This window comes from Desmodus rotundus, chromosome 3 (genome assembly GCF_022682495.2).
Source record: "Desmodus rotundus isolate HL8 chromosome 3, HLdesRot8A.1, whole genome shotgun sequence".
Classification (NCBI taxonomy): Eukaryota; Metazoa; Chordata; class Mammalia; order Chiroptera; family Phyllostomidae; genus Desmodus; species Desmodus rotundus.
Genome location: NC_071389.1, coordinates 30,047,687 through 30,060,864, shown reverse-complemented (window position 1 = coordinate 30,060,864; position 13,178 = coordinate 30,047,687). Strand labels below are relative to the sequence as shown.

Here is a 13,178-nt window from a genome sequence, read left to right as displayed (position 1 = left end):
TGAAAGCTATTAAGATCTTTTGGCTCTCCATATTCCTAAGCCTGGGCACTGACCAGGATAGGGGATGGGGTGGGAACTCAAGACTCAGGCCCAGCAGTGCAAAGGACTCTCATTGCTATATTATCAGTACTGAGGTGACCAATCTTTGGAATTCTCAGTAAGAAAAGTAGTAGTAGTGTGGCAGCAGCATGCAGTGCTTAGAGCTGCCAGTAGATGGCGCCAGTCCCCTAATATACCTAATTCAGAATCGTGGAATTCAGTTCCATCCCAGTTCCTCTAGAACCAAGAAAGGAGTTCTGGCGCAAGGGAGGTAGTATCCAGCATCCCCTAGGGAAACAGTTTTCATCCCAGGTCCGACCAGACAAATAAGACAATAGGTAGTATAGATATTCCAACGACTTTATTAACTCGCTCTTTCTGGTGATGGCAGAACCTGGTAGCTGGAGAGCTGGAAAAGGAAGCTGTGGTTTCAGTATGGGTCATTAAAGGGGTACAAAGGGTGCCCTGCGTCTCTTGGGACCCTCTTCCCATCCAACTGGAAAAGAGAGACATAAGACCCCATTAGGAGTTAATATTTCAAAGACACCAGACATCTTTCCCCAAAACTTCCTCAACCTCACTTGCGTTCAGCATACCAGATGGCAGTGACAGGGCCCAGCCTCAGGGAATGCCAGAGTATCAATGGCATTCCCATCAACCCCACAGACTGATACATAAAGTTGCAGTCTCAGCTGGAAAGGAACTCTCTATTTTCTTCTGTGCAACAGGCCTCCACCCAACCCCAAACTCTATAAAAAGGCTGAGAATGCCTTCTAGGCTCCTCTCATTTGTATCATTTACTGAGATTTTTCTCTGTGTCATGAACTGGAATCACTTTACAGATAGGAAGCTAAGGCTTGGAGAAGTTAAATAACGTTCTAGCTTACAAGATACAGAAAAGTAGGACTCACAGGCTACATATGCCTTATCCCTGAGCCACACTACTTCCCCCGGCTGAATAAGAGCCCATTGTGTCCAGGACAGCAATCCCACCAACACCACCATTCTGCCTCTCTCTGACTAGCAAGACTGAGGCCAGACTTGGGCCAGAATCCTGCTCCAAATCTAACATTCACTGACTCTGAGGGGCTCACCGTAAGCTGGGGCACGATGTATCGCCAATTTTTGTTCAGGGAATCTAGCTGCTTCATCTCTTCTGGGGTAAAGGTGAAATCAAAAACCTGGGGATGGGAGAGTAGGGGGTCAGGAAGGCCAACTTTGTGAGCAGAAGTCAGGATTCCAGAACACTGACTTCTTAGCCAGGCAGGGTCAAGGCCAGACTGTATCCCTGTGGGCCCTGTCACCAAGTACCTGGATGTTCTCAAGGATACGAGAAGGTGTGATACTCTTGGGGATGGAGATCACTTCCCGCTGGACCTGCCACCTAAGGTGGGGGATTGAGGTAGATGAGGAAGAGGAGTCAGTACTCATAAGCATTGTTTGGTCTTCCATGCAGCTCCTGGAGGCCCTGAGCCCCACTGGAATGGGCAACATGCTTCAGCGTGGCCTCCCCAAGATCACATGGCAAGAGTCTCAGACTCATCCAGGCACTTAAATAAGAAGCCCTAAACCCTTGCCTCCCAACTCAGAAGCCCTTTCCCTGACCCAACCTTCTTCTCCCAAGACTGCCTGTACCTGAGCAAGATCTGGGCTGGAGACCGGCCATACTTTTTAGCCAGTGCCAGGACCACCGGTTCCTCAAGCAGGACAGGCTCATCAGGATTACGCCAAGCCCGATCAGAGGAGCCCAGAGGGCTATAAGCTGTCACCTTCAGGCCACATGCTTGACAGTGGGTAATCAGCTTGTTCTGAGCCAGATACGGGTGGCATTCCACCTGAGCCAAGAAACAACCCATCACCATGGAGTAGCCACATGTAGCTTGCCTGGCTGCACCCAGACATGCCATCCTGACCACCCCCCAACTTCCCTTCCACCCGCTTTTCTCACTGATTTCACCGACCACTTCATTCTCATCCCACACTTCAATGCCTTTCTTTATGTAGAGGAATCCTGCACCAATATTTCTGACAATTTGCTAGCCATCTCCATGAAGTAGACCAACCGCCTGCTCATTCAGGCTTTTGCACATACATACCCCCCAAAATAACTGATTTGGAGTGCTGTGCTCACCTGCAGGACAGCTGGGCGCACAGAGGCCACACTGAGCAGATCATCAATCTGCCGACTGCTGAAGTTGGACAGGCCCAGTGCCCGCACCAACCCCTTAGCCACCAGTGCCTCCAGAGCCTTCCAGGTCTCCTTGTAGTCAGTGAAGTCATAGCGGATAGTCCCATCAGCATTCTTAGGGAAAGGGTCATCTCCCCGCCTGAGTGAAAGACAGCCCCCCAAGTATGGGCACAAATGCCAGGCTTTTGCCTTACCTGCCCACCCAGCGACTCTATGTCCCATACTCCAAACCAGCAAGGGCAAAGGGCCAGGAATGAGAAGTCTTCCTTAATGCCTTCCTCCTCAAGGAGTTGCACACTCTTGCAGCTACATTCTGGCACGGGGCACAGAGCCGATTGTAGGCTCCTCTCACACCCTCTGCTGGAACTTACTATTTACTCCAACCCCAGGGCCTACTTCAGCAGAAGCTAGTACCTTTCCTGAATGAGTAAAGGGAACAGGAGGGAACACTCATGCATACCCTAGGATACATCCCATGTGCAGCTGCACTCCTTTTTCTGTAGCTTAACTCCTAGCAGAAAGGACTGAATTCCCACGACAACCAAGCTCTTTAGCTTGCCACACAGATGAGTGTCCCTATCCTGCTCTGCTACTGTGACTTAGGATAAGTTACTGACGTGACTCCCCAATCACCAGTCCCTGGATAAACACCAGGGTGAAGCTCACTCAAAGGCATAAGGCCAGTGTATCAGGTACAGGTCCAAATACTCCAGCTGGAGGTCAGCCAGCGTCTTCCGGAGGGCAGGTTCCACATCCTCGGGGTGGTGCTTAGTGTTCCATAGCTTGGAAGTCACAAACAGCTCCTCCCGAGACACCGCCTGGTGCAGGGGGCAGGGCCCATAATGACAAGAGCCATGGGCACCCAGTCTCACCCACCCTCACCTCTGGGAGAGGAATGAGAAGCGAACTGATGCCAGACCCCTCTAGCCAGGCCCCAGCCCCTTAGATCCCTCACCCCATCCCCCTGCAGCCCCAGTCCTTACCTTGCCGGGTCCCACGTTCTCCTTCAGGGCCTCCCCAATCTCAGCCTCATTGCCATAGATAGCAGCACAGTCAATGTGGCGGTAGCCTACACTCAGGGCATACTTAATAGCTGCTTTTACCTGCCAGGTGAGAGAGCAGAGGGTTGCAGATCTGTTGGTCTGCGCCAAAAACTGCCCTTCTGAGCGTCACTAATATGGGGAGGGGTGCAGGAACATACCACTGCAGTCACCTATGCAGTGGGCGTTTGACAAGGGAATATGGCTCTAGTCTATGGGACCAGAAGCCTCAAACCCTTTGTCCCCATCCCACTAACCCCCAAGGTTCCTTCCTACCCAAAGGGTCAGCGGAGCCCAGCAAAAAACTAACGAAGTTACATGCTCAGAAGATGGACACGTTGACAGAAGACAGAAATACACATCGTGGACACCGGCTCCCAGCCCCGAGAAGCTTGTTAGGGAAACTCGATACACAGGGAAATAATTCCTAGGCCAAGGCCATTCAGAGAGAGACCCTCAGGGAACCATGTAGACCAAGCAAGGTCTGGAGGATCAGGCAAGCAGAAGAGGTTGGTGGAGGGGAATTAGGAAGGTAGAGAAGTAAGATGGAAGCTGGGCCCAGAGCTGCCAGGAGAGAAAAAAGCAGGTACCAAGTAGGAGGACATGTCAGTTTACATCATCTAAAAACCCCACTAGAAACATGGCGTCAGAAGGTGCCAGGCTTGCCATTCAATATCCCCATCTAGGTGCCACTTGTACTATCCAGACATATTCCCCCACCCCTGGCCCTACGCCCCTGATGTTCTATCCCCCCTCCCCACTTTCTTGTCCCTGGCTCTGAGCTCCACCCTTGCCTTCATCTAGCTCCTGCAAGAGTCCTGGGCCATGTCAGTGCCTGCCTGGAGCACAAAGACTCCGGCTCCAGAGTCCTAAGCAGCTGTAGGAAGGAAATCAAAGGGGAAAAAGGCAGTCCAACCTTTCCCCCTTTCTTCCAGTGTTTCATCCAACCACACCACAAACACTAGCCAAAATCCCAGAGGCTGTTCTCGCTGCCTGGGTCCCTCCCAAACTTAATCCCCAAATTTCTCTAAACTCTGACTCAAATGTCCAAGGAAGAATGATGAAGCACTGGGGAGATGCCCCAGTTTAGGTGGATGCTGAATCTCTTGCTATCACCCCCAGGGAAACAGGCCTCCATTCCCACAATGCCCTAGGCTGGAAGAGTGTACATGAGGGGTCATTAAATTCCAGCTCGCAGCCACAGTTTGTGTTTTCCAGCCCTTGAGCTAAGAATGATTTTTACATTTTTAAATGGTTACACAAGTACATGATTACCTCTATTTTGCAACTTTCCAGCAAAATCTAAATTATTAACCATCTGGTTCTTTAAGAAAATGTTTGCTAACCCTTGGTCTATATATTTAACCTAGCTATTCTTCAATCCCTGACACCTACTGTGTGCCTACCTCTGGAATGAGAACCAGTGAGAGAGGCCCTGCCTTCAAGGAGCCCAGCATGGAGCAGGAGACGTGATCACAGCACAAGGTGGTAAGTGACTATTAGGGGTCAGCAAAGGGCCAGGCACAGAGGGGCCCCACATCTGCACAGCACTCGGTACAGATCCAGTTAGGGAAAGGGTTCCTTTCTACGTCCTTGGCCCTGCTGACCCTCCTCTGTGTCAGTTGGGGAAGCCAAGGGCACTTTGTTAGCTCCTTCTTCCCTTGTTTCTCCCACTGCCCTCCAGCTCGTCCCACCTTAAGTGGATTACAGGGGCGGGGCTGCTAGGGAAAACTCAGGGACTATTTCCTAAATACTGCTTTCTCCCTATCAAAGATGCAAGAAGCCCTTCTTGTTGTCTGTTCCTCCCCCCGCCCCCCACCAACCCCTCACTTCGCCAGAATTGCTCTTCCAGGTGCCCAGTCCAATCAGGGGCATCTTCTGCCCAGTGTGCAGGACAACACAGGAAGCTGCCATTGCCTCCTGAAACATAAATGGGAAGAGAATGGTGTGGGGATCAGTGCTGCTGCTTGGGCTTCAGCTGCCCACTAGACAAGGATCCTGTAACACAAGCATGGCAAAGGGGGCACAGAGGTGACAAGAGAACAAACATGAGGTTGCGTGCATGCGCCTGTGAGCAGAGGCAGCTGAGACTGAGTGCCCAGAAGCAACCACAGCCAGTAGCTCCTGGACAAACACCAACCACCAGCCTGGCTGCCTGTCCTTCCACCAGGCTAAAGGTCTGTGTTAGAAAGCTCCAATACCTAAAATCAAAGGCAGGGTGGCTTCCCACAAGTACTCAGTCCTCACTACATAAAGTATCAAGCCAGTGTAAGACAAACAAAGGCCATTAGGAGTCAATGTGAAACTGGGTGACAAACAGTCTCAGGAAAGGGTCAGTTCTCTGAGGCTGAGACAAACATTCGCAGGTGATAGTCAGAACTACATACAGAGATTCTGAGTTCCTCTCACAGAGGAACTCCTTGTGCTCATTCCAGAGGAACACCATGCTGGTAGGCCTCAGTGGGCTCTTATAAGGGAAGTACACCATCTTTTAAAGATTTCATTTATTTATTTTTAGAGATAGAGGAAGGGAGGGAGGAAGAGTGGGAGAGAAATATCGATCAGTTGCCTCCCACACACCCCCAGCTGGGGACCTGGCCTGCAACTCAGGCAGATGCCTGATGGGGAATCAAACTGGCGACCTTTCGGTTCACAGGCTGGTGCTCAATCCACTGAACCACACCAGGCAGGGTAGGAAGTATAACATCTTTTAGATGGAAAAAACAAAACAAAACAGCTAAGAGAGGTCAAGATTTGCCCCAAATCAACAGCTAAGAAGTATCAGAGCCACGGATCCAAGGAGCTAATAGAAAAAGGCAGGTAAAGACAGACCTATAAAATACATGTGCTGACAGTAGACACATGCATAATTTGCTACAGAAAACAAGTGCCTTTTGTAGGGCAAGAACCAGGGAATAATGACATTTGCTTTTAAGAATGAGTTGGATTTTCCCTATAGTCATGGGGAAAAGACTTTCCTGGAAGGGGAACTAGACACAAGGCTTCATTGCAGCAGAAAGCAATAAAATTCTGATGTAAGAAAATTTCCAATGGAACAAAAGCAGGTGGGTAATTGTCACAACCCCCTTTGGAGAGCTCTGAAAATTAGGAGTCTCCAAATGGCCCAAGAATGCTCATTCAGCCAGCCAATGATGCATTTTCCAGGCCTTGTGCTAGACTCACATACTCACATAGAGTCCCTGCCCTCCTGGAGCTTATAGTCTGCTGAGGGGGGAGGAGGAGGAGGAGGAGGACAGAGGATAAGGGTCACATAAGAGATGTGACCAAAATCTGCACAAGTGCTGCAGGGAAAGAATTAGCTGGCAAGGATGGCTTCCTGAATCTGGTATCTGAGTCAAGTCTTAATGAACAGGAGTTATCCAAGTGAGAGGGAAAGGATACAGAATGCTGACCCCAAGAGCCAATAAGGTAGAAACTTTTCCCTTGATCTCATCAGTACTATAAATACTACTCTCTCAGGATTGGTTTCATTGTCAGCAATACCTTTATAAATATAACTTTTGTTTCCAAGTTCTGAAAAGACATCAAGAATATTATGGTAGCCCTGACTGGTGTGGCTCAGTGGGTCAGCCATCGTCCCACAAACCAAAGGGTCACCAGCTCAATTCCGGGCTGGGGCATATGCCTGGGTTGCAGGCCAGGTCCCCGAGAGACAACCAATCAATGGTCCTCTCCCTTTCTTTTTCTCTCCCTTCCTCTCTCTCTAAAAATCAATAAATAAAATCTTAAAAGATAAAAATAAAAAAAGAACCTTGACTGTTGTGGCTTAGTTGGTTGGGCATCGGCCCGCAAAGTGAAAAGTTGCTGGTTAGATTCCCTGTCAGGGTGCATGCCTGGGTTGAAGGTCTGGTCCCAGGTCTTGTCCCAGGTCTGTGCACTTGTGAGAGGCAACCTATCCATGTTTCTCTTGCTCTCTTTCTCTCTCCCTTCCCCTCTCTCTAAGAATAAATAGTAAAATCTTTTTTTTTTTAATTTTTAAGAATATTATGGTAGAACAGGTAATAGAGCAAGTTGTATGTACAACCTACACACCAAAATTGTCTTTCTTAATACTTCTGACTCAGGAAGAATTTTATAGTCTAGCATAACCAGTTATGGTGACTGCTCCTTTCTGCTGAAACAAAAATGTTCCATCTGGGAAGCAAAGCACAAAGATTGCTGAGAGCAACATTCCTTGTTACCAGACTTCCCAGGGATCAGGCAAGCATGTCTGGACTTCACAGGAAGAACTAGCCTGTCTGCTACCACCAGGGTCTGTGGCTGGTGTGCTGGACTTGATCCCCAAACAAGTAACCTGTTAGCCTCTCCTAGATTTCCCAGCACAGAGGAGGGCTCTGAAATCACACCTAGGCTGAGAGCTTGAACAAAAACCATGCCTAAGGTGAAAAGAAAGAAGAAACCTGATGCTTGCTTCTCCCTTTCTTTTGTTGGTGAAACTGAAAACCAGAAGGGCTGAGGCTTGCTCGGGGGAGGAATCATGGAGGTAGGAAGACCTAACAAAGATCTGCAAAGAATAAGAGCTCTAAAGGAGGAAATGGAGGGGTCCCGGCATAAGACTGATGTTTTCCCCTAGGACAGAAAGTCATTCTCTGCCAGTTCTTGACTTCCTCATCTTCTGCCTGAGACAACAGCTTTGCAGCCTAGCCCTGCATTAATAGGCTTGGAGCTTGTCAGGAACTGCCTCACTGGACCTCTCGGTGGCAGAGGTTCTAGATATAAGAGAAACTGGGTGTGTATGGGAAGAGGGGGAAGAGGGTAGCATGAAGAGTCAGGTTTTATTATTCCCAAGTTGGCACCTACCTTCTTTCTCAATGCGGTTCAGTCTTCCCTTCTCAGTGGAGGGCTCTATAGTTGCTGGCTGGATGCAGGGAACTACAAAACAAGGGAAAAAGAGGAAGCAGTAATTGTATGAGTGTTCCCTAACTGCACGGGCCTTTCCTCTGCCTCTCATTGGCGTCCCTCAGGGTTCTATCCCCAATTCTCTTTTCACTCTCTAGTCAAGCTGATAATGTCTTCGGTTATCAACTTTAAGCGCTGACTCTTCTCAAGCCAGCTCTCTATATTCAACTCCCTCTATATATCTCCGTAGGTGTGTTCTATAGGTATCTGAAACTCAGCATATCCAAAACTACACTTGACAGTATGTCCACAGTATAATCCATTGGTTCTTTATTATTATTATTATTATTTTAGGTTTTATTTATTTTTAGGGAGAGGGGAAGGGAGGGAAAAAGAGAGGGAGAGAAACATCGATGTCAGAGAAACATCAGTGGGAGCCCCCAACTGGGGACCTGGCTGCCAACCCAGGTGTGTGCCCTGTCAGGGAATCAGACCAGCAACCTTTTGGTTCTCAGGCCAGTACTCAATCCACTGAGCCACACCCTTCAGGGCCCAACTTTAAAAAGCCATCTAAATAAAGTATTTCAGCCCATTTAAGGCATTTCTGACTATCATGGTTTTTCATACCATATCATATTATGGTTTTTACAGGTGATGGAGAGGGGAGTACCATATTTTGCCGTGTATAATGTGCTTCCGTGTATAACACACACCTGTGTTTTTGGCCCAAACTTTCAGGAAAAAAAATCTTTCATCTTAATTTTTTAATTCAATTATTTACTTATATTTAGAAACAAAACCAATTATTGTATTCCAGGGTATTATTTTGCATAGATAGTTATTGCTTTCTAGAATCACACTTTTAAGGCATAAGCATAAGTAAAAGAATTAAAAACACTTATATGCATATGGATTTAGTACCACCCATGTATAATGCACATCCTTATTTTTCCCTCAAAAATTTGGGCAGGGGTTTGGTAGTGGAAGGATTGAGCAAAAAGAAAAAGGACTCATGGACATGGACAATAGGGTGGTGATTGCTGGGGGGAGGCAGGTATAAGGGAACTAAATGGTAATGAAAAGATATAATTTTTAAAAATTGAGCAAAAAGTGCACATTATACATGGCAATATACGATATATCTTCTGTACTCCTAAGAAGCCAACATAAAAAGCCACCTTATATATGTGATGGTTACCAAGATTTGGTCTTTGGTTGGGTGAAAAATCCTATTAATACTTGTAAATATAAAGAAAGGTACCGCCCTAACAGGTGTGGCTCGGTTGGGCACTGTCCTGCAAAGCAAAAGGCTGCAGGTTTGGTCCCTGGTCAGGGCACATGCCTGGGCTGAAGGTTTGGTCCCTGGTCAGAGCATGTACAAGAGGCAACTGGGGGATGTTTCTCTCCCTGTCTTTCTCCTTCTATTCCCTTCTCTCTAAAAATAAAGTACCAGGCATCTCTCTACTTCCAGGGTGGCCCCTCTCACTACAATCTATTAATTAAATTTAACCATGTGGTTCCCAGGTTCAAACTCTTCCAGCAGTTCTCTCCTATCCAGGACAAAGACCAGACTCCTTAGTATACCCTTCATAACCTGGATCCTACATTTTTCATTTTTCCTCATTTCAGACTCCATGTTTTAGACTTTGCAGAGTCAGTCACCACTTAATTGATTCCAGGCCTCTGCACACTTTCCGACGTCCCACTCTTACCTGGCTACCTGCTGCTCATCCTTCAACTAGCACTTTAAGCTTCTGGCTCCTCCCATGCACTTATAGCTTATGCACACAGCTGCAGTTGTCTGTTATTTAAATTTCCCCCCACAAATCCGGGTACTCCTTCAAGTCAGCCTATCATCTGTCTGAATGCCCCACTTCTAGACTGCCTGCCACATACACGTTAACAAACACACACTAAACACACACACACAGAGGCAATGGGGGTTGGTCTTGACAGCTGGAGAGGCATTTGAGAAAGCTACTGCTTTCTTTCTTTACTTCTTGAGCAATCGGGAAAGAATCATCCCTGGAAAATATCAAACAACTTTATTATCTTTCCCCCCCCCAAATCCCAGTGGCTCCAGACAGAATGATACTGAGATTACTCCTGTACCCCACCCCCCTAAAAGGAAAAAGACAAAAACAAAAAAACAAGCAAACTGAGACCTTGGGAAAAATAACAGGCCCAATTAGAACCACGAAGACTCTTCTAAGGGAGGTCCTGCAGACCGGAGTATCAGGCGGAAGGGAGGAGTTAAGAAAAGTCCCTTACGATGAATGGTCAGATTCTAGTCTCACCAACAGAAAAGCAAGCCCAAAGCCAAGGCAGGTGCCTAAGTAAGCAAACTCCATCCCCTCCTGCCACGTTTGAGAAGCATCTCTACAATTCCTCAGAAAGGCCTGATCTGGAAAAAAACCATGTTGGTGAGCAAACAAAATGGACGATGGCAACGAAAACTTATCGAGCATCTAATATATGCCCGGCTCTTTAAAAGCTTTATGTCACTTAATTCTCCCTACACTTCTGATGTAGGAACTCATTTCACCGCAGTGGAAACAGAGGTCCAGAGAAACTGAGCACTTATTCAAGATCACACAGCGAAGAGTTCAAACATGAAACAAAGCCTGGCCCCCCTCCAGAACCTGCACTCTCCACTCTATCCCGGGGGCGGCAACCTCTTGAAGGAAGGATCAACGCCAACAAGAAAGGTGGGGCGGCAGCAGGAGAAACTCACCTCCGCGCGAGCACTGAGAGTGAAAAAGGTGGTATAATCTCGCCTCAATTCTGAGCCCTGCGGACAACGCACTCTGCTTCAGCTTCCGGGATTGGTGGGCTGCGAGGGAAGTCGGCCTGCTGGCGGACGCAGGAATCTGGCTTAAGTTTGGCAAAAGCCCCTCCCAGGGGTGGGGCGAGGGCCGGGCCTTCGGCCTCTCTCTCAGTGGTGGACCCGGCCTCTGGCCCAAGGGGGAGGTTGGGGGCGGCCGCCAGAGCTAGGGATCTTCACCATCTTTTCCTCTGGGTGCTGAAGGTCGGATTGGTCGGAGCTTAGACTCAATGGACGGCGCAGGTTTGGAGAGTGCGCGGGCCCAGGGAAACTTGACTCGCCTGGCACGTGGGTCCGAACCGAGCGGCGCCTTTGCTGGGCCACATTGCACTGCGCGCCGCAGCGACTCCGCTCTAGGCCAGTTGAACTGCTGCTGCCAGAGGAAGGAGAGTCGAATCTCAAAAGCCCCCTTATTCTGGTGTCTGTTCTCCCTCCTAATTCAGTAATCGAACTCTCACTCCCTCCCCCACTACAGTAGGGTTGGCGGGGTTCAGAATATACCTAAGCTGGCTCGCTTATTTGGCCAGGCAAAGTGAGGCCCAGAGAGTAGCCGCAACACAAAGGTTGACCATAAAACGGAAGACCTTGGGTCTATGGACTCCAAGAGATAAAAAGTTCATGGCTTCTGTCTGGACCATGGACCCTGGCCACACATATATGCGCCAGGCATTTAATGTCTAACTGTACTAGACATTTGTTCATTCATGCATCCATTCATTTATTGAGAGGGGAAGGGAGGGAGAAAGAGGGAGAGAAATATCAATCTGTGGTTGCCTCTCTCACACCCCTCCCCCCACTAGGGACCTGGCCAGGAACCCAGGCATGTGCCCCAGACCTGGAATTGAACCCGTGACCGTCTGGTTGTCAGGCTGGCACTCAACCCACTGAGCCACACCAGCCAGGGCCTAGACTTTTATTATTAATAATTTGAGAGAGAAAAATATCAACATGCTGCTGTCCCCCCACCCCCATCTATGCATGCATTGGTTGACTATGATGTGTACCTCGCTGGGGGTGGGCCTGCAAACCCCCTGCATCTGGAGGATGCTCCAACCAACTGAGGTACTGGGCCACGGCCGTGCGAGACTTTATAAACATGGTTTTATCGAACCTTCACAGCAGCCCTGGAAGGAGAATTTTCTTTTTAATTTTATTTCTTGTATATATTTTTATTGAACTATATAGTATAGTGTACATACAAGAAAATGTACAAATCCTAAACATACAGCTCTGTGACTTTTTTTGCAATGTAACTATCATCCAGGTGAGGATAATTGAGGTTACCAGCATGCTGGAAGCCTCTCAAAAGTATTCGCGGTCTGTTTTACAGACTGGACAGATTCAACAAGGTAAAATAGCTTGCCCAAAGTCATCTGGCTGTTAAGTTACAGATTTGAAATGTCAAATAGCCCCTGCCTCTTGACCTGAGAGGTGTTTTGTATTTATGTCTTCCTTGGCAGGAGTCGACAAGAAGCAGAGTTGTCCCAGTGTAGCTCTGCCTTTCTCTCCCCACACCTGTGGCTTCCCTGCTCCTCTCTACTCCCCTGATGGCACTCAGCCCCCCACCTCTTTATTGTGTTTTTAACCACCCTGGATTACTCCCTGTTGTCTCAATACAAGTGTGCCCTGATGGACCAGATGTCCATTGTTTCACAACATCTATCCCAAGACACTCGGATTCCAGCTTATGTAATCAAAATTCAGCATGCCTCACACTCATCTTAGCCTAGCAAACACTCGCTATCAACAGACAGATACATGCTGTGTATCCCATCCCTTCCACCATCTTCTCCATGGTCTGATGTACCACCTCCATCTTTTCTTCTGCAGGATATTTATTTATTTATTTTGAGTCTGACTTTTTAAAAGTCTGAAGTGCAACAGTCAACTGATGACTGCCACCTGATTAACTGCTGAATCATTGTTGTAACACAGTGGACTCCCACAGCACTGTGGCTTTTGCTGTTACTTGTGGCCCCAAGGCTTTGTCACATGTAAGGCACAACCACACTTAGCCCTCCTAGAAATTTCAGAGCAATGGGTCTAATTGATGGTGTATTTTCTAAAACAGATAAGCTTGAGAGCCCACCACCCCTTTCACAGTCCTTCTCCTGTTTTACAAAAGACTAGCTTCTCAGCCACCTTCTAGGACACATTGTCCCAAAGTAAAAACCTTGAGGCCACTAAAAAAGGGACCCTTGGAAATAGTGATTATTCTAATGACTGG

General features: G+C 48.0%; 1 protein-coding gene across 1 annotated transcript; it reads right to left on the bottom strand.

The window, feature by feature from the left end:
- Positions 1 to 378: 378 nt before the first annotated feature.
- On the bottom strand, positions 379 to 11,158 carry AKR1A1 (aldo-keto reductase family 1 member A1). The gene is made up of 10 exons (XM_024571229.4): positions 10,862 to 11,158; positions 8,089 to 8,160; positions 5,098 to 5,187; positions 3,211 to 3,330; positions 2,894 to 3,045; positions 2,171 to 2,366; positions 1,675 to 1,874; positions 1,351 to 1,423; positions 1,134 to 1,220; positions 379 to 535 (listed from the first exon to the last, which is right to left on the bottom strand). The coding sequence occupies exons 3-10, from the start codon at positions 5,179 to 5,181 to the stop codon at positions 470 to 472; spliced, it is 978 nt and encodes a 325-aa protein (XP_024426997.2). The 5' UTR covers positions 5,182 to 5,187; positions 8,089 to 8,160; positions 10,862 to 11,158; the 3' UTR covers positions 379 to 469.
- Between the last annotated feature and the right edge of the window lie 2,020 nt (positions 11,159 to 13,178).

What these genes read in the sequence shown, in the direction of transcription:
- AKR1A1 (XM_024571229.4), bottom strand. Translation starts at nt 5,181, where the DNA reads ATGGCAGCTTCCTGTGTTGTCCTGCACACTGGGCAGAAGATGCCCCTG. An exon ending in GGAAGAGCAATTCTGGCGAA is followed by an intron (nt 3,331 to 5,097) that starts GTGAGGGGTTGG and finishes CTCACCTGGCAG; the next exon opens with GTAAAAGCAGCTATTAAGTA. An exon ending in ACATCGTGCCCCAGCTTACG is followed by an intron (nt 536 to 1,133) that starts GTGAGCCCCTCA and finishes TCTCTTTTCCAG; the next exon opens with TTGGATGGGAAGAGGGTCCC.